At 50.3% G+C, this 18825-nt stretch overlaps 9 protein-coding genes across 9 annotated transcripts; 5 read left to right on the top strand and 4 right to left on the bottom strand.

Moving 5' to 3' along the window:
- Positions 1-18: 18 nt before the first annotated feature.
- On the bottom strand, positions 19-1259 carry N7519_006713 (NMT1/THI5 family protein; the record flags this gene model as incomplete). The annotated part of the gene is made up of 4 exons (XM_057293489.1): positions 19-690; positions 749-898; positions 954-1125; positions 1225-1259. 4 exons carry the CDS (start codon positions 1257-1259, stop codon positions 19-21), a joined length of 1029 nt encoding a protein of 342 aa, XP_057148300.1.
- Positions 1260-2142: 883 nt separating this feature from the next.
- Positions 2143-4468, bottom strand: N7519_006712 (uncharacterized protein; the record flags this gene model as incomplete). Its single annotated transcript, XM_057293488.1, has 5 exons — positions 2143-2278; positions 2329-2524; positions 2581-3005; positions 3034-3944; positions 4013-4468. 5 exons carry the CDS (start codon positions 4466-4468, stop codon positions 2143-2145), a joined length of 2124 nt encoding a protein of 707 aa, XP_057148299.1.
- A 1532-nt stretch (positions 4469-6000) lies between these two features.
- Positions 6001-7570, top strand: N7519_006711 (uncharacterized protein; the record flags this gene model as incomplete). Its single annotated transcript, XM_057293487.1, has 2 exons — positions 6001-6905; positions 6970-7570. The coding sequence occupies 2 exons, from the start codon at positions 6001-6003 to the stop codon at positions 7568-7570; spliced, it is 1506 nt and encodes a 501-aa protein (XP_057148298.1).
- Positions 7571-8572: 1002 nt separating this feature from the next.
- N7519_006710 (uncharacterized protein) lies at positions 8573-8895 on the top strand (the record flags this gene model as incomplete). The annotated part of the gene is made up of 2 exons (XM_057293486.1): positions 8573-8665; positions 8728-8895. 2 exons carry the CDS (start codon positions 8573-8575, stop codon positions 8893-8895), a joined length of 261 nt encoding a protein of 86 aa, XP_057148297.1.
- Positions 8896-9353: 458 nt separating this feature from the next.
- Positions 9354-12731, bottom strand: N7519_006709 (vacuolar protein sorting-associated protein 54; the record flags this gene model as incomplete). The annotated part of the gene is made up of 3 exons (XM_057293485.1): positions 9354-9549; positions 9604-12451; positions 12503-12731. 3 exons carry the CDS (start codon positions 12729-12731, stop codon positions 9354-9356), a joined length of 3273 nt encoding a protein of 1090 aa, XP_057148296.1.
- A 480-nt stretch (positions 12732-13211) lies between these two features.
- On the top strand, positions 13212-15538 carry N7519_006708 (MCM DNA helicase complex subunit MCM5; the record flags this gene model as incomplete). The annotated part of the gene is made up of 4 exons (XM_057293484.1): positions 13212-13348; positions 13403-13529; positions 13585-14987; positions 15046-15538. The coding sequence occupies 4 exons, from the start codon at positions 13212-13214 to the stop codon at positions 15536-15538; spliced, it is 2160 nt and encodes a 719-aa protein (XP_057148295.1).
- Positions 15539-16624: 1086 nt separating this feature from the next.
- On the bottom strand, positions 16625-16918 carry N7519_006707 (uncharacterized protein; the record flags this gene model as incomplete). Its single annotated transcript, XM_057293483.1, has 1 exon — positions 16625-16918. The coding sequence occupies one exon, from the start codon at positions 16916-16918 to the stop codon at positions 16625-16627; it is 294 nt and encodes a 97-aa protein (XP_057148294.1).
- A 47-nt stretch (positions 16919-16965) lies between these two features.
- Positions 16966-17212, top strand: N7519_006706 (uncharacterized protein; the record flags this gene model as incomplete). Its single annotated transcript, XM_057293482.1, has 2 exons — positions 16966-17011; positions 17073-17212. The coding sequence occupies 2 exons, from the start codon at positions 16966-16968 to the stop codon at positions 17210-17212; spliced, it is 186 nt and encodes a 61-aa protein (XP_057148293.1).
- A 60-nt stretch (positions 17213-17272) lies between these two features.
- Positions 17273-17831, top strand: N7519_006705 (CVNH domain-containing protein; the record flags this gene model as incomplete). Its single annotated transcript, XM_057293481.1, has 2 exons — positions 17273-17549; positions 17644-17831. Coding segments are annotated over 2 exons (465 nt in total), but the record flags the coding sequence as incomplete, so codon positions are not given.
- Positions 17832-18825: the final 994 nt, after the last annotated feature.

Here is an 18825-nt window from a genome sequence, read left to right as displayed (position 1 = left end):
GCCCAACCTAAGCCCAACCTAAGCCGAAGCCTTAACCTCAAGACGCTTGAAACCACCATCAGCAGCAACCTCCTGCTGCAAGGCAGCCATGCGCTTCTGGTCACCGATAGGATCAGTGGAATCAGCATCAAGACCCCAGGAGAGGAACTCATTGGTATAGTTAGCAACGAAGTCCTCCTTCAAGATACCAAGTCTCTTTCCATAGTTGGTAACCTTGTTCCAGTCGCGCTGAACATTCTTCAGATCGCGCGAGAAGTAAGCAAACGACCGCTCAAAGATCTTGCGGTTAACATCGGTGCCCATGATAGGCTTGACGTCAATGTACTCGGCATACGCGGCAGCAGGGTCCGCGAGGACGTCGTCTGTGGCGCGCTTGACGGCACGCATGAACGCAGAGACCTTGTCCTTGTTCGCGGCGATGAAGGCGTCGTTCGCGATGTACAGGATCGAGCAGAAGCAGCAGCAGCCTAGCTCGGCGAGCTGGTCGATTCGGAGCATCTGCACGTCTGTGCGCGGTCGGTTCTGGCTGGCGAGCCACTCTTCCAGCTCGACCATCTGCACGTTCTCGAGACCGATGCCGGCGTCGATGTTGCCTTGGATTATGGCTTTTGTGATATTCATTCCGCAGCGGACGGCTGTGTAGTCATCGGCGGTCATGCCGTAGTACTTGGTGAGTTCGTCGATTTGGATCTGGGATTGGGTTAGGGTTTGTTTGGTGGGATTGGACTGGTGAGGATGGAATTCATACCTTGCCGAACTCGCCGACGTAGCCGATTCGCTTGCCCTTCAGCGAGCGGAAGTCCTCGGTGATTCCACTGGACTTCAGGTACACCACTCCGGTGAAGGGCTCGTCGAGGAGGGAGCCGATGGAGGTCACGGGGAAGTCGCGGGCCTTGGCCTAGATGTGGTATTAGTATGGTTGGTGTGCTTGTGTTTGGGGAATGTGTACGCACCGCCAGGGTGTGGATCATGGCCTTGAAGCCCATGTCGACCTTGCCGCTTCCGATGATCTCGGTGACATCGGAGGGGTCGTTGGGCTCGAGCAGAGCCACCTTGAGACCTTCATCCTTGAAGTAGCCTCTGGACTGGGCGAGGTAGAGGGGGGCGTGGTACGGGGTCGCGTGCCTTTAGAAGAAAATAACTTAGCCAAATGGAACTAAAGATCGAGCACGAAGGGCACCTGGGCACCCCGGGAGCTCGGATTCTGGAACAATGTCAGCATACCAGTTGGTCAAGAAAGTGATCTTGTCGGTAGACATGATGGCAGAAAGATCAAGCTATTGAAATACTTCAATTGGGTCAGCATGCCAAGAGAGAAAGCATCCAGCTCTACTCTACCTATGCTGTTTTCCATTCAACCTATGTATTCAATTGAACGTCAACCAGCACAGTGTGAGCAGAGCCAGACACAAAACACAAAACAGGGGAACAATCAAAGTCACGCATGTCCTTTCGCTAGTATTGTCTAGATCAAGTTTTGACAGTATAATCTCAGAACGGCCAGCCACTTGATATGAGAAAAAGAAACCAATCCAAGACTCCAGGAGAGCTGGAAATAGGTTTATAGTTCTCCCCAATCAACTGGCTAGACCGAACACCTGTCATGCGAGGGCAACGACTGTTATACGAACAAATACCTTGATCCATCTCTTCATCGTAGCGAGGACCTTGTCCTGCGACCCAGTAGGGTCCTGGACGTGCGCGGCTCCATTGGAGAGTCGTACCGATGGTAGACGTGAGTCGAAGTCGAGGGATGTGTAAGAATGATGGTGAGAGGGGAAAGGATGGAGGGGCAGGAGGGGTAGAAATAGCAGAAGTACGATGAATCATACTTTCGCTAAAGGTTCACCGGGGCGAGAAAATCCGCTGTGCTCCAGTGCGTAACTCTATATTCTCTCCGAGAAAGTCGAGTGGATAGAGTCGGAGCTCATCCCTCCGGCGTGTTACATTAAATATCCGTTGAATATTCTGGCAATAACTTTCGATTTCATTTAATTAAAAACAAAAACATGGGCTTCAGATGCACTGCTAGGAAAAAGATCGTAAAAAAGCAGACTGATTAAACAAGTACACATGACGTCAATGGGAGCCCACTCCAACAGGATTTAGGGTGAAGATGAGAGAGCATTCCAATACCCTCGGCTATGCAGTCCGAGCTCCTACTTCGGACTCTTCACGGCCATTGATCGATATACTGTCCAGTGGGGATGCAGCCCGTTCAGTCATCCTGCGAGTTCGCAGTGTGAGGGGGAAGTGCTCCTCAGGTTCTTCCTCTTCACTGTACAATGGCTTAGTATTTGACAAATACTAATGATAGGTAAAACTCACGGCAGTTTCCAGGCGATATAATCCTCGGTGCTCAATCCCTCGTGGCCTTCCTGCAGAGAGGCAAAGTCACCGGGTGTCATCATTCCGGAGCGATCCCGCGGGGATCCAGGAACGGAAAGCGGGCGGGAGAGCTTCTGCTCCGTTCCTCCAATGATATCGAAGTAGTCCTCTTGACCCTCGAAGGAGGATGGGTAAGCTGTACAAAGAATTAATCATCATCACCTAACAAAAGACAATGGAATTGTAACATACCTCTTCTCAATGCCAGCTGCCGAGCCTTGACATATTCCAAGCCCATTCTTTTCCAGTCAAGCAGATCGCTCAGGCGCTCCGTACGGTTACGTTGGTTAATGCGCTGGCGACGACTCTTCTCTGTGAAGTGGAACATAAAGTCGGCCAGTTGGTTGACCGAGTCGTCAACGCCCTTGGCGCGACGGTCCACGATGTATATTCCATAATCCGAGGAGTTTTCAATCAATTCCTCCATATAGCAACCGAATCCAGACAGGTTGGTAGTGATGCTAGGCACACCCATCACTGTACACTCGGCTGGCGTATATCCCCATGGCTCATAGTAGGAGGGGAAGACACCCAGATGGGTTCCACGAACGAAGTCGTCGTAGTCAAGCGGCAATACAGGGTTGGCGGAGTTGAGGAAATTCCGGGTGAAAGATGACCTTCACCCGGTCAGAGGAGTGGTTGAACAGCTGCACACGACGCAACTGGTTCAGGATGGGGTCCTCGTGGTCATTGTGCATGTTGTGGGTGACAATTGGAGGAAGACCGTGGCGCTTCATGCCGAACAGGCGACGGCGAAGCATCACACGATCTTGACTGGTGATGAGATCTTTCTCATCGGGCATGTTGTCACCTTCCTTCCAGGAAAGACAGCGCTCATACATGCGCTTGCCGATTCCCTTCTCGATATTCTCGATGGTATCGCGCAGAGACTTGACAACGGCCTGTCCCTTGAGCGATTCCACCGTCAACGAAGAGGTTTGGGCTGGCATAATTATAAAAGCGACCACGGTCATGGTCGACCCAGCAGACTTCAGACGATGATTGAGGCGGGCCAGCCCCTCAATGAACATATCGACACCCTTATTGCGGTATTCGTAACGACCCGCGGTAAAGAGATATAGAGTATTATCCAGGTCAAAGTCGTTGTGGCCGTAGAAATGGCCACGAACGAAATCATTGATCTTCTCCTTGGCCTGGGAGTGCAAGTTCTGGAACTCGTGCATAGCAGAGAACTTCTTGACATTCAGACCATTTGGCAGCACCCCATCGGGTTTGCGCTTCAGCAGGTGCTCGCTCTCAAACGCAGTGATGTGCGATACAGTGGTAAAGACATCACAGGAATGAGCAGCTGCCCGCTCAATACAGTAGCGGTGGTAGATTCCTCGCTTCCCGGCCTCCGCATCCACGTCAAAGTACTGGAGGTTGTTATAGAAGTCAACCGAGCCAGCACAGAGGTAACGACCCAATAATGTCGCGTGGGTGGTGAAGACGGTTGTGAGGTCCATGTGTCGCTTCTTGGTCAATGGCAGAGCGACACCAGCCAACCACTCATGGAAATGGGCGATGACCGCGCGGCGACGGTCGTGAGCAATGTACTACAGTGGAAATCTGAGTCAGTCATGTTCTGTTGCCAGCTGCAATGTGGATAACAATTGGAACGTACCTCTCCCAAGAACCAAGCAACCAAGTATCCAAAAACGATGGCCTCGTTGGTCTCATTATCACCAGCGGGGGATGGGATGGCCGAAGTAGTCCAAAGATCGCCCTTCCACTCATCCAACCACCGATAGCCAGTCCCCGTGTCAATGAGTAAAACTCGAGGGGCACCCTCAATGAGCCAGCGACCGTAGACCATGTCAATCCCGCGCTCCTTCATAGACTGGATCGTCTCCCGCATGGCTGGGTTGGACGGCGATAGCTCCTCAACCTCCACTGCAGCTGAAGCCCTGTTGAGTGGTCCGATCAGAGTGTACCGTTCACCATATTCGGCGGTGGTCACGGGTGCTTTGGACTTGAGGACCGAGTAGATCCCACCTACTCGGTTGGCCACTTCAGTGGCCACCTCGAAGAGCATGTGGTTGCGCACATCACGCTTGATAGGTTCGCTGGTTTCCTCCATTGTGCTCAAAGACCAGAGAAATCACAAAAAGTAAAAGCGAAAGAGAAATGAAATGCGAGGAGGGGGGGGGGGCGCGCAACAACCTTGGAAGAGCTGTCCCGGTCTGTGCGGGGAGAGAAGTGGAGCTTCAACTTTGAGCTTCTGGGGTGGCTGGAGGAGTCAGGGAGGGGTATGGATGGAATTGAAGATGAAATTGAGGTCCAAGAGATATTTCAAGAGAGAAAAAGAAAAAGAATACAAGAATTCCCGTTTCTTGTTCCGGTCAAGAGTTTTTCTCTGGACTGGCGGGTGTGACCAAGGCCTTTTTCTAGTGCGCTTGGGCTCAAAACTGCCAGGGAAATTCCACCCGAGACTGTTGAGAAAAGTACCATCATCGATATTATTGTTGAAGAGATTTTATTTAATCTTTTCTTGGTGATTCACTTAAGAACTATGGTACTCTGTGCCTGGATATGTAACAGTAGTAGCAGGAGTAACAAAGTGGCATCGCCCACGTAATCTACTCTCTCTTCCTCCCTCTCTCTCTACTCCCAATATTCTCATATTCTCTCTTTTACTATGTTTCTCCGGTTTCTCCGATCATTGAACATCTGATCTGCATTGATTTGCCTCCAATCCCAGTCTACAAAGTGCAGGACCAATCCAATTGCAGTCGGATCTGGGGAAAGCTGGAGCCATGATGTCATCTGGCCTTCTCCACCGAACGGAAAGGACCCGCAAGAGCTCTGATCGTCCTAATGGCCATGCTGAATGGCCGATATCACACCAATATGACCACCAACATGGTTAATGGCTGGAAATGGCTTAACCACTTCCATTTATTGGAAAGGGGAAGGACGGACCACGTTGGAGGGGATGATCGTCTTGGCAATCCATTTCCTCATTGGGGTTGAAATATGCCTATACCGTGCAACGTTGAAGATGCAAACTACCTTTTCTTTTGTACAACATTGTGTTCCTTGTCTTCTACCCATCCCTTTTTTCTGGAGAGAAATATCTCCGATATCCTGCGATGTCTGACCGAACTCAAGCCACCTGTGCACCTGATACTATCTATATCAAAATCGCCCACGGATAGATTCAGCAGAAGGACTCCAGGATGATAAGACCACATGTCTTTTACCCTGCACTGCTAGCCACTAGCTACCTACATGGGTAGGTAGTAGCACAGCAGTTGACTCATAAAAGTAGAGACACCTGGGCACTTGGTAAACAAAGGATCCATCGTTGACAAATTCATCAACAAAGAATGTCAAAAGTCTCAAATCTGTGTTTGCTCCCATCCTCATTGTAAGTGAGATGGAGTCCAGTCCTCATGCGCGTAGACAGTGTTGTGTCACTTGTTCGAAATGCATCAACTGAAAGACTCATTGATGTCGATCTCGGAGGTACCAGTATACCATTCCAGAAATATATAAAAGCTGAGCGAGATGAGACCTGAAGAAAGAGACCCTCTGCAGTCTCCCGGCCTCCAGCACCTCTCCCTTCTATTCAATCCAAGTTCTGAGCTTCGATTACCCGTCGCATCAAGCATGGCTGAAAAGAAGAAGGGACGCAAGCGGTCCAAGATCAAGCGTTGGCTGAGAAGCTGGGTCTTCACTCCGCTGGGCAACGTGAAGATCAAGCTGATCAACAAGGTAGAGCGGAAGCGTCGAAGCATTCCGGACTGGGATTTCAAACGGATCGTTTCTGGGGCTCTCACTGATCGATATCCGTGTCGCTTCTTTCGGGGCCGCAATGATCGCCAGGCATCGAGCCCAGGAAAGAGCGTTTCGCCCGAGACGGATTATCCCCATAATCCCGGTGGAAGTTGGCGAGGGGATGAACATTGTGTGCTGAGGATCATGAATCCGGACATGTCTGTTTCGAGTAGTGAAGATGGGAAGTCTGGGGAATTAGGCCCTATTTCTGTATTTCAAGTTGATAGGAATGTGTACGAACTCTCTGCACTTGAGGCAATGAGTCCAGACTTACCTGCTGAGTTAAGTGGTGAAGAAAAGCAACGTGGGCAGTCGCATTCCGTTTTGGCCGAGTCCGATGTTGGGATGGTCAATCTTTCGGTTGAAGAGCTGGCTCCTCTACTCCCTGCTTTGTATTTCATACATCAACCCGATCCACCGTTATGCTGTCTTATCACAGCAGCTCTTCGAGACTGCAGTTCACCAGTTCTTTTCGAGAACGGTATCTGCTCCTATGCACACTCCTCACACGGTATTGAACCAGTGATTCAACATATACCCTCATCAGATATGCCACGATCATCCATCAAAAGGGCCCAGCCCCGAATGACCGCCACGGAATTCCTCATCCGGCAGACACAGAGAAAGGGAGATGCCATCGTGAACAACCGGTATATCTCGCCGTTTGCTCCCTTACGCCAACCACTCATCACTCGGAAAAAGTGCAATGTCATCGCCATCAAGCGGAACGATGCCCTGTCGCCTATTCCCTTAGACACATCCCATGATGTGGCAGCGCCAGTGCAACACCCCCCCATACAGTCTCCGCCGTAAAATCCTAAATGGCCCCTTACCTCCTCTATCTTCTTCGACATCCTGCTCCAACCAAGCCACTACCTCATCCACTCCCCGCTCTTCGCCTAGTCCAGCAATCGATGATCTTCCACAGTATCCTGACCGACCAACGTCGATGTGCGGTGGCTGTCTAGCAGGACGACACCGTGCTCTCCACAGTCATCCCTACTATCGTGGTGACAACAGCGCCCAATTTGGAAATCCCCCGCTCCCATACCCACTTAGCCCCCGAGAACTATCCCGTCTTGAGATTGACGTTGACGGGTTTCCAACTTCCCTTAGGGCTGGTCCTCAGTGCAGGCACTGCTCGACCCGTCGGTCTGGGCTCATCTCTCCCCCAGTGTTGGTTGGTCCTCGGGCGTTGAATCGTGTCTCCTCCTCCTTCTCAGATACCGCACCTGGCTCGCCTTTGGCTGGTCCTGTAGGCGACAACAGCCTCTATGCTACCTCTGCAGGGGACTTGACCTTGGTTATCGACACTGATCGCATCTACGAGAGTGTGGGTTCATCTGGCTTGGAGATGTGTCTAATTGCTGGATCGGCTGCACAAAAACGCAGGTACCGTTGACGAAGAATTTGGTGCCAACTTTCAGTCAGATTTAATTTGCGAATACCCTTTCTTATCCTTTGTGATGTTTCCCGACTTGGCTTTGTTTTACTTCTCATGGCTGCTTGTTAATGTTTTGTCAGATTCATCTTGGAGTTATGGTTGAAATTTCCCAAGGAATATCATGAATCATAAAAAATAGATCACCTTTTCCATGTCAATCCTGTTCCTGAATATTACTCATTCACTTATATCCTCCTTCCAAGGTTTGATGTTGCTGTCTGACAACCTTGGAATGGCTAATAGACTGACGTCATCAGATTGTATATATATCCACCCGTGGACCTCTTCTGGCTACCGAATATATCGAACATGTCCCAGTAGGTACGTAACTATTCAAGGCATGGAAGTGCCAGAAACTTCGATTCTCCGCCTCGCACGATGTGGCTTAATATAATGCTGGAACAACAACTGGTACGACCAAGTTTGGCTCCTGTAACCAGAGCATAGTGAATCCATCTCCTTCCGCCATATTCCCACTAGACAGGCTATTTTAGTATAATATTTACGATGCAAATGGTATTCCGGATATTAATGTGTTCTAAAGGAATGCACTGCATTCGTACATGTAGACGGTGGAAGATAGGGGAGTATAATCTCCGTGCAGTTCTATATCCCATGCAACGTACAAGTTGAACATTTCCTACCGACCACAACATTAACTGTCTAATAGAAATTAGGTACTAATTAGTCTGTTGATCTCCCAAGGTCTGCAATTCCATTTTCTAGAGTTCCAAAGCAATCGAATAAAGATCTTGATCCAACGGGCATGAAGTCATACTCCCCACTATGATTTCAGCATGCTGTCACAACTCCCGATCTCAACCATAAACCAACTATAAGTAGAACCATCAAACACTCTTCTATTCCCACACAGAAAACCTCACTCCTACACAAACACCACATCCAACCTTCTCGACCTTCTCAACCTTCCCAACTCTACCCCAACTTCAAATCGTCAAAATGGTCCGCGGCGCTGAATACGACAACGGTGTCCCCCAGAGCGATAACCCTATCGAGAACGGCCCCAACAAGGCCCACGGAGTCGGTGATGAGGTACGTTTGCAATTCCAACTCAATGGACTGTTATCTGTGACAACAGCTAATGCATCTCACAGCCCGCAGACATGACCCATCCCCACAAGGTCGCCCCCATGCCAGAGCAGACTAGCTCCGGCCGCGATGTTCACCCTGGCTTGCCTACCGCTGGTGAAGCTCACCCTCAGGGTGGTACTGCGAAGCCTATTACCCTCGATGAGAAGAACACTGCTGGCACTGGAAAATAAGTGATTGATGCAAGTCTGCTATGATGATACATGATTTGCGCGGGGGGTGGTGATTCTCTATGATTACGATGGTCTTTGGTGTTTTTGAAGTGCATACATCATGAATGATACACGATATCCTCAAGTTATGAAATTTCAATGGTGCTTCTTGTGATTAGCAGGATGAGTGAAGTAAGGTACACGAACGTGAGACAATCTCAGGTTTAGTAACTGTCTTAATGCGTAATAACTGTCTAATGCGTAATATGGAATGTGCTGGAGATATTAGAATGAAAATCACATCTGCTCTTATTCATATCCACAAACGCCGGGCTAGCTCTATGAATGCAACTGGTAGACAGATATGTGGTACCGGCAGTGACGAGAAGTGTACAGCTCGGGAATGAGCGCGCAGGCAAGAAAGGAACATGCAGAAACAAAATTATACGTATAATGATAAAGGGCGATGGGAATGGAAGTCAGGATTTGGTAGAATCAGAGCCATCGTCCTGATCTTGTTGCTTCTCGATTAGTGTCTCGGACTTCTCAGGTTCGTTGGTATTGGTATTGGCAATGGTCTTGGCCTGCACAACTTCGAGGAGCTTGTCGCCAATCTCACTGGCGCCTTCGATTTTGCTCAGTTTGGTTCGGAAATGCTCGACGTCGGCTTGCATCCTGTTTGTGCGGTTAGTATTACCCGTGAGCGGGGTTCAAGTAGCCCAAACTGACCTCTTCTTTCCAGCCTCGGTCTGCACGTCGGCCTCCTGGAAAGCCTTCGTCCATTGATCACGGTAGCTGTTGAATACAGGCACCATGATCATGCTAACTGTCATGTCTGGAAGATGCTTGCTCAAGACCCGGTGCAGAGTACCCGTCTCCTTGGCCAAAGTCTCCATGAAAGGATTCACAGCAGGTGCTCCCTTGGCATCCCAGTCGATCTTCTTCATCGCGTTCACGTGGACCGAAGAGCGCGAGCTCATGATATCCACCAGCTTCTCGTGGATACCGCTCTGATGCTCCTGGCATAGCCGTTTGACTTTGTCGAACTCCGCCATCAAGGGGTTCGCCTGTCCGTGACGACGGACAAACTCCCGTACATACGGCACCAAAGCAATAACGAAGCTTAATGCTTGTGATGACAGCGCGAGATGCTTGGTTGTGATGTTCTTCAGGCCTGCACTACGCGTAGCGCCGGCCCCAAGAATCAACTGCGATGACCGCGAGTTGAACAGTTTCAGAATATCTAGTAGGTGCGGCGCAATGTCCTGGATCATGCTAGGGATATTCGACATGAGGAAATCGAACTCCTCAATGCTGCGCATCACGGCAACCGCAGAGTCAGGCAGGATGTATTTCTGCTCGTCGATGACGGCGCTGCGAACCTTGGACTTATCAGTCCCATTTTCAGCAGCAGTATCACCTAGCTTGGCTTGCTCGTTTCCATCAGGCCGAATCCAGATCTTGGAAATTTCAAGCCAGGCGTCGACGTCTTTGGTGCTTGCATCGAGAATCCTAGTAAGAACGGTGTTCTCAGCATCCCCGAAATCGCGTGCATCCCATCGATCAGCATCCATGACACTGACAATTTGATGGCGCTGACTATCACCGAAACGGGTAATGAAATCGCGAATTTGATTTCCGACGATGGTCTTGAGAGCAGTACCGCTACGTCCCGAGATGGCCTCGCATTCATCGGCAAACAGGCGATTAAGAGTGAAGTACCTAAGGAATTCCTCCTTGGAAAGCTGGGCGGTTTGTTCAGACCGTACCTTCAACACCTTTGTTATCTGGGATTGGGCGATGTCAACTGCCTGACCAAGCAGACTCGACATATCCAAAACCTGCAGAATCTCATCCTGGGCCAGGTCAGAGGCTGTCGGCCCGATCTGTGGAGACTTCATAGCCTGATCGATACTTTGCGGGTTGGGGCTTCGTGGTGGTGACCTGACAGTAGGCGAATTTCCTAAGCCACTAGCAATATCCAGAAGGACTTTGACTTGGACGCTGAGTCGCCTTAGCGATTCGCTAATCCCGGTGTAGACATTCATCAACATTGCATAAGCATCATCCGAGTCGAGAGCACGCAAATTACGAGCAAGGATTGATGACTTCTCCTGCTGGCTTAGCTGATGACCGCCATGTGTTGATAATGACACCATAGATTCATTGTCATCATCACTAGAACTGGGAAGGTGTTTGCGAATAAGGCCCTTCATTTCTCGTAAGACAGCGGTTTTGAAAGAAGTTGCCGCAGACATCGTATAGTGAGCACGCGCGAGTCCGTTGAGCTGGGTGTTCAATTGGGATCGCAACTCGTTATCAAAATCCATATAGGCAGGCGATAACGACAGGCCAGACCGTTGACCACCTCGCTGCCGTTGGAATGAGTTTCCCCAGCGCTGCATTGTCACATTCGATGGTACAGTCTGGACATGCTGTCGTAAGTCTCCCAACAGGTCATTTAAGAACCGACTCTCATAGCCTATACCAATCCGTTGGCGGAGCTGTGCGAGGTCATCTGAAGCTCCCGCGAGGGCCTTGATGCCTCGCAGGTCGATAATGCGTCTAGGGGCACCCTCCTCGTCCTCCGAAGCTGCACGGTCGGGGAGTTTTTCACCGGCCATCAGTTTTTCGACTTCCTCGAGTCCATCGGCGGCTTCCTCAATGTCGCCCTGCTCTACCAATCCTTCACACCGAGAGACAGATTCGACCACATCGCGAAGCTGAGCCACGGCAGCTGCCAGCATTCGTACGTTTTCCCTTCGCCGTCTCAAATTGACAATTTTTAGACCGCCTAGAGCCATTTCTTTATCGATTTTCTGCAAGTCTCTTCTCAGTACCTGTATCCGGTTGACCGAATCGGCAGCTTCCGCGTGCAACTCTCGGAGAGATCCCAGGGCCGTGAAGAAGGATTTCGATGCCGTTGAGATAGATGAAATAAGATGAATCTCCACAGTATCCATGTACCATGATAGCTTTTCTTGCAGAATAGCATTAGTTGCTAGTGCTTTTCTTCCCGTTTGTACTGGCTCCGCAACTAATCCATTGGCGTTGTCGTCCTTGGTCGGCGGCCTCGGCGGCCTCACCACATCTGATTTCTCTGATATAACATCGAACGTACGGGGATTTTCTAGATGAAAGCCCTCTTCGAAATAAACCGGAGGGATGGTGGATAGAGGAGTAACTGCGGGGGCGCGACCACGGCCAGTGGAGGGGCGTCGGCCGCGATATGGCGAGGATGATCTTGAACCGGTCGACATAACCGAAGACCTCCGCTCGGGGGACCATGGCATTAATGAATCGCGATCTTTTTCGGAGTCTGGCTTAGGAGATTTGGCAGCCTGCGCCGGTAGTGTATCGTCCCCCGTGCCTTCTTTCGGTTGTTGAAACACATCGTACAAAGTGCCAACTTGGGACAGATATGGCTGGAAGACCTTTGCATCCACATGTTTGATATTCGTCAGAGTCACCGGCGGGATATCACGAGACGTAGGGGCCTTGAAACCGGCGGAGGACGTGGCACTGCCGGTTGTAAGACCGGTGCGGATGATTGGGGGCTGGAGGAGGGTCGAAATGGCTATATGGACATGTTAGTCATCGAGTAATTGGGAATTCCGAGGTCACAAACCATTCTGCCCAGACTCTGCAACAGATTCTGAGATTGAGCCATGGTAGTGAGAAGAGTCCAAGACACCTCCAATGCTCACGATCGAGCTCGCGGTTGATCCCCTCCTCAGGGGGAACCGCTGAGGGGCCACACGCGGAGACTCCAGCTGACTCGCTGAATAAGAAATTGAAGGCGACGAGACCCCGGACGCCAAGCTATCAATTGATTTTCGTGGACTGGTTGACGACATGGCTGTCACGAGCCGGATCGGACAGCCACCGGGGGAGGGTCGATCGTTGAGATGTTCCGTGTTATCTGATCATGACAGTGGATAAAGTCCTGACTGTAGAGCTCTGACAGGCTCAGGTATTGGATCTAAAACTGGTCAAATCAGCCTCTGCGATTCGCGACTTTGGTCCGAGATCACTCGGCTCCTGGGTGCAGAATGGCTGTGATGTGGCTTTGTTTCCATCAAGCTGGCCATGGCTCCCCAATCCGCCAATGCGCTAACGCCGGGCCCGCGGTTCCCCGTGCTGACTCAGATCTTTCTTTCCTCAGGCCACAACTCTGCTAATGGATTTATGCCTCAGGCGGCAGATGACTCAGAAACCACTTAACGCGTGAACCCTCGACGCGTCGCGTTGGTGCCACACTAACCAAAAGTTCTTGAAGCCTCCCTTCCGCCAAATCATCAACCCCCCAACCTGCCACATTTGCGGTCCTCTACACTATGGATAGACGCACCCCCTATACTTTGAGCGTACTTGCGCCCAGCACAAATGGCGCTGATGAAGATCGCACGACTATTCAAAACCGCCTTCGGGATTTCGTGCTAGAATTCCAGCTGGATAATGCATTCGTCTACCGGTACGCATCCCACCGCTGTGAGGGTCCAATGGGGGCTAATTTATGATACAACAGTGATCAATTACGGCAAAATGCCCTTGTGAAACAATACTACTGTGATATTGACATTGCCCATCTCATTTCTTACAACGAAGAATTGGCCCACAAACTCACCACGGAGCCCGGCGATATTATTCCTCTTGTAGGTCTTTTTTCAACAACCCTGGTGATCTTTCGTCCTCGCTAACCCGAAGTAGTTTGAGTTGGCCCTGAAGCAATGTACTGCACGGATTATCTACCCCGGGCAGCGCGATATCACACTACCCTCCCACCAGCTGCTCCTACACTCCTCGGCATCGCACATCTCAATCCGTGATCTCAATGCCACCAACATCTCTCACCTCGTTCGCATCCCCGGAATTGTGATTGGAGCTTCAACAATCTCTTCAAAATCAACAATCATTCATGTCCGTTGCAAGGGCTGCGATCACAGCGAGAACATCCACGTCGATGGTGGCTTCTCTGGCCTCACGCTGCCGCGCCGCTGCGGTCGACCCAGGAACGAGAATGATCAACCCAACGAGCAATGTCCATTGGATCCTTACGTCGTTCACCACGAGAAATGTCAATTTGTGGACCAGCAAGTCCTCAAGCTTCAAGAAGCCCCCGACCAGGTGCCAGTGGGTGAGATGCCGCGACACGTTCTTATTTCGGCCGATCGTTACCTTGCCAACCGAGTTGTTCCTGGCTCTCGTTGCACCGTCATGGGCATCTTCTCTATCTACCAAGCGAAGGGTGTCAAGAAGGAGGCTGCCGTGGCTATCCGCAACCCCTATCTCCGCGCAGTGGGAATCACCTCCGACCTTGACCAGACAGCAAAGGGCAACTCAGTTTTCTCTGAGGAGGAAGAACAAGAATTCCTGGAGCTCAGCCGGAGGCCTGACTTGTATGACGCACTCGCTCGAAGCATTGCCCCGTCTATCTATGGAAACGCGGATATGAAGAAAGCCATCGTGTGTCTGCTGATGGGTGGCTCAAAGAAGATCCTCCCTGACGGAATGAAGCTTCGTGGTGATATAAACGTGCTGATGCTGGGTGATCCCGGTACTGCCAAGTCTCAGCTTTTGAAGTTCGTCGAGAAGGCTGCTCCTATCGCTATCTACACCTCTGGAAAAGGTTCTTCCGCTGCTGGTTTGACAGCCTCCGTGCAGCGAGACCAGACCACTCGCGAGTTCTACCTCGAAGGTGGTGCCATGGTGCTTGCTGATGGTGGTGTTGTGTGTATTGATGAGTTTGACAAGATGCGCGACGAGGACCGAGTTGCCATTCATGAAGCCATGGAACAGCAGACCATCTCTATTGCCAAGGCCGGCATTACCACCATTCTCAACTCGAGAACGTCCGTACTAGCCGCAGCCAACCCTATCTTTGGTCGTTACGATGATCTCAAGACCCCCGGCGAGAACATCGATTTCCAAACCACTATCCTGTCCCGTTTCGATATGATCTTCGTCGTCCGCGATGAACACGAGCGCGGGCGTGACGAGAAGATTGCACGTCACGTCATGGGTGTGCACATGGGTGGTCGTGGTGTGGAAGAGCAGGTGGAGGCCGAGATTCCCGTTGAGCAGATGAAGCGGTACATCAGCTATTGTCGCAGGTACGTTTACAGTTATGGCTGATTTGAACTGCTATATTCATACTAACATCCCGTGTAGTCGTTGTGCGCCCCGCCTCTCGCCCGAAGCTGCGGAAAAACTTTCGTCACACTTCGTCTCCATCCGCAAGCAAGTCCACCGTGCCGAGATGGAATCCAACACTCGGTCATCGATCCCCATCACCGTCCGTCAACTCGAGGCCATTGTCCGTATTTCCGAGTCCCTTGCCAAACTTTCTCTCTCCCCCATCGCCACAGAGGCCCACGTGGACGAGGCCATCCGCCTGTTCCTGGCATCCACCATGGACGCCATTACCCAGGGTGAGGGGCAAGGCAGCAAGGAACTTATGGAGCAAAGTAGCAAAATTGAAGACGAGCTGAAGCGTCGCCTTCCTATTGGTTGGAGCACAAGCTTGGCCACTCTTCGCCGTGACTTTGTTGATGGCAAGAACTATACCGAGCAAGCACTTAATCGTGCGCTGGTGGTCTTGCAGCGACGTGACACTATCCAGATCCGTTCCGGTGGATCTCAAATCTACCGGAATGGAGTTTAATCTGTGACTTATTATGATTCTAATGTGTTTCTGTTGATACACCTATGTGCTATGGGATAGGTTGATTCTGTGCATCTGTCGAACTTGTATGGGAGTTTGCAAGTGGTGTTAGGGGTGTTTGATATTGGGGGTCTGAGGATATTTCTGAGATCAATGCATACATATTCTTTTCTCGATTTTTCTTAATTTTCTCTAATTCATCCAAGACGTGGGTGGCACCTTCCCTCTGTCGCAGCTTCCCTTTTTGGACGAAAACTCATCCCCCACCCCAGTTCCTTCCTGCCTTCACTGGGAAAATATAGAGTCTTCAATTTTTTGACCCTTCAGCTCCACGTCCATACTTCAACATATGTCTCCTGTTGTCCAGTGAAGGAAGAGATACCTTTAGGGAACTGATGGTCTTTGGTGCGGCTCAGTTAAGTCTGGTTAGGCTGGGGTCCCTGGACCTAGTCTAATGGCACGAAGCATGTTCCGCCGGGACATCGAACGGAATCTTCGGGTACCTTAGGTGCTCAGCATGCTCAGCATATAGGAACTCTGCGGATACAGACCGTACTTTTCCGGGCTCTCCATTGTCCATCACGAGATTTGAAACCTCAGAAGGGGCTCTGCTTTCATCTCCTTTGAACCAATTTTTGGAACCTATCCACAGAGATAGCTCTATGTTGTCTGAATTATTTTCTGAAGACTTTTTTTTTTATTTAAACGGAAGGTTCCTTTAATGATCCCCATTCCTCCTAGTCCTGGTATGTGCCAACCTTGTGGGCTTTACGATACTTGATGCTGTCTTTGCTTGTCTGCACTTTTTTGTCTCGACCTTCTATGTATAGAATGAACAATAAAGAGCTTGTGAACCTGATCCCTCAATTGTAAACACTTAGAATATGTATCATGGTGACCCTAGTTTAATTCTCCCCGAATTCTCTTCTCCAAAAGCAGAGACCAATATTTCAGACATTGATGTGCTGTCTTTGACGATGATCCACCCCTCCACTTGATTCTTACCCCTCCAAAAATGCCACCAAGTCACAGGGCTAGCCTTATCCAGCCACAGCTCCACTCAACGCCACTGTTGGTGAATTACCCCTACTCAATACTAACTGCCAAGGACTGACAGCATGAGGCTGCATCCCCAAACTGGCTTGGCACAGCATCAGCCCCGGTTGACTGCATTGTCCTCATTAGGCACCAGCGTTTCTCCTCGGTCGGCTCGATACCCATTGGCCATGTGTGGCCCACGTCCTGTGGCTGTTCTCTAAGGCTGTCACGGAATCTTGCAGCCTTGGCGTGCATGCACAGTGCAACATCAGGACATGTCGCTCCGGATCCTGTGGCTAGGGACTGTGCGAGATATCGCCATGCGCCACGATAACTGGACATGAACCAGATGTGCTCTGTACTCCTTTGAACCGGAATATCCAGCCAAGATGACTGCCTCGGATGTTGACACTGCTTTGATCCACCCACTGACGTGTACGGGCGTAGTGGATATTCCCGTTCTGCCCTCTCCACACCTCTACAACTGACTCGCTAGGTTTCTTTGCCTTGGAAGACATCCCCGTTGATACGGAGTATCTTGTACACTCTCCCCGCTTTGCCAATGTCGGTCCTTCCAATGAATACCCCACCTGTGCCACTGCCATGGCGCAATCGAGACGCAGTGCGACGAATTAGTCCGGGACAAGTGTCAGACAAGACCTGGAGGCTGCCGCACGATTCCTTGTGTAAGTCCAGATCGCGATTCGGGGTATATCGGCCTCGCCAGATGGGGTATATAAGGAGAGCCCCTCTTCCCCTCGTCTACTTCCGCCCTCCAGCAAGTTTATGATCCATACTCTCTACACTCTACTCTGCATTCTTCTCTCCCAAATCGACACCATGAGCTTCCACGAATCCGCTTCCCACATCGAGCTTGAGGATGGTCACATCCTCAAGGCTGTTCTTCGCAACGAGGAGGGTGATGAACAGGAGTCCACCCTCGATCTCAATGATCACATTGGAAACGACAATGGTATGTTTCACGTCCAATCTGGCCTTTGTCTTTGCATCGCACATACATATCTGCATCGACTTTGTAGCACTAGTCGATCTGACTCATTCGGTAGGACATTTCCACTGGGACGGCGGGGACTTCCACTCCACTGCGGAGGATGTCAGCTTCGACCGCGAAGGGGATGACGAGATCCCTGTTCTAAGGGCTCGTTTGCATAATGTCGAGGGCGAGTTGCAAGATGCGGATATCAACCTGGCCGAGCGCATTGGGAATGATAATGGAAACTTGGTCTTCAACTAGTGGGCTTAGATGGATGTGAGCCATGGGGACCACCCTTGTCGTTGTTGCTGTTGGCTGGTACAAATAGATAAACATGGCGAACATCCAACAAGCTCTTACTGTTGTTGTTGGTATGATGACCTGTGATGATTGGTTTCTGTGGCCTCAATTGCATTTTCATTTCGATCCTTGTACTCTCTATCCATCCCGTACATGTTCACGCTGTAGTTTGATTGAATGGTTTAGCTACGTACATATATATATATCTAGGTAGTTTAACATTTTGTGACAATGTCTTTTTAACGTCTTTCTAAATGTCATTTCAGATCCACTTCAGATCAATTTCAGATTCAGTTTAGGTGTCAGTTCTAGATGCTTATAGAGTTATGTATAGCTTCACCAATCAGTTGCTGGTCTTCTCTAATACACGAATCTCTCACCACCTACTACTACATGCTCTACTTCTTCATCTTTCTCTTCCATTCGATCACTCATCTCTGACTCCAGGGCTTCCGAAATTGTCACTTATAGGTCCGTCCCTACTTGATGCTTGACTTGACCTTTGTTTCTCGATGTTTGACCCTTCGCATTTCGGCAATCTGAGCAGTATATCTCTGACTTTCAACCTCGTTCATGACTTCCAGTTCCGTTGGCTTACCAACGGTCAGGCCATTCACTCTCCTTTATCGTTCCTTCGGCCATGCCACACTGAGTGAGGCGAATATGTGCTGGACAATCAACAACTTCTTGCTTGCCCGCGACATCACAACGTCGTCTCTCCCTGCTCATTCCTATCCACATCCAAGGCGACCGGATACCGGGTTTAGCCCTATGAACTGTATTGCTCAGTCGGCGTGCCCCAGACCCACAAATACGACGTTACCGAGACTACATTGAAGGATGATCAGGAGCGTACAATGTCCTCCAGAAGAGAGCTCCGAATGGTGGGGATTGGATGATGTGCGATCGCGATCGATTGGCGTCTCCATTAACAATACTTGAGAGCTGGAGAGAA

Source organism: Penicillium mononematosum (assembly GCF_028829835.1).
Source record: "Penicillium mononematosum strain IBT 11891 chromosome Unknown utg000003l:1.0-8172316.0:1.0-8177699.0, whole genome shotgun sequence".
In the NCBI taxonomy this organism is placed as follows: domain Eukaryota; kingdom Fungi; phylum Ascomycota; class Eurotiomycetes; order Eurotiales; family Aspergillaceae; genus Penicillium; species Penicillium mononematosum.
Note: the sequence above shows the minus strand (reverse complement) of the source record. Positions and strands in the feature narration are given on the sequence as shown.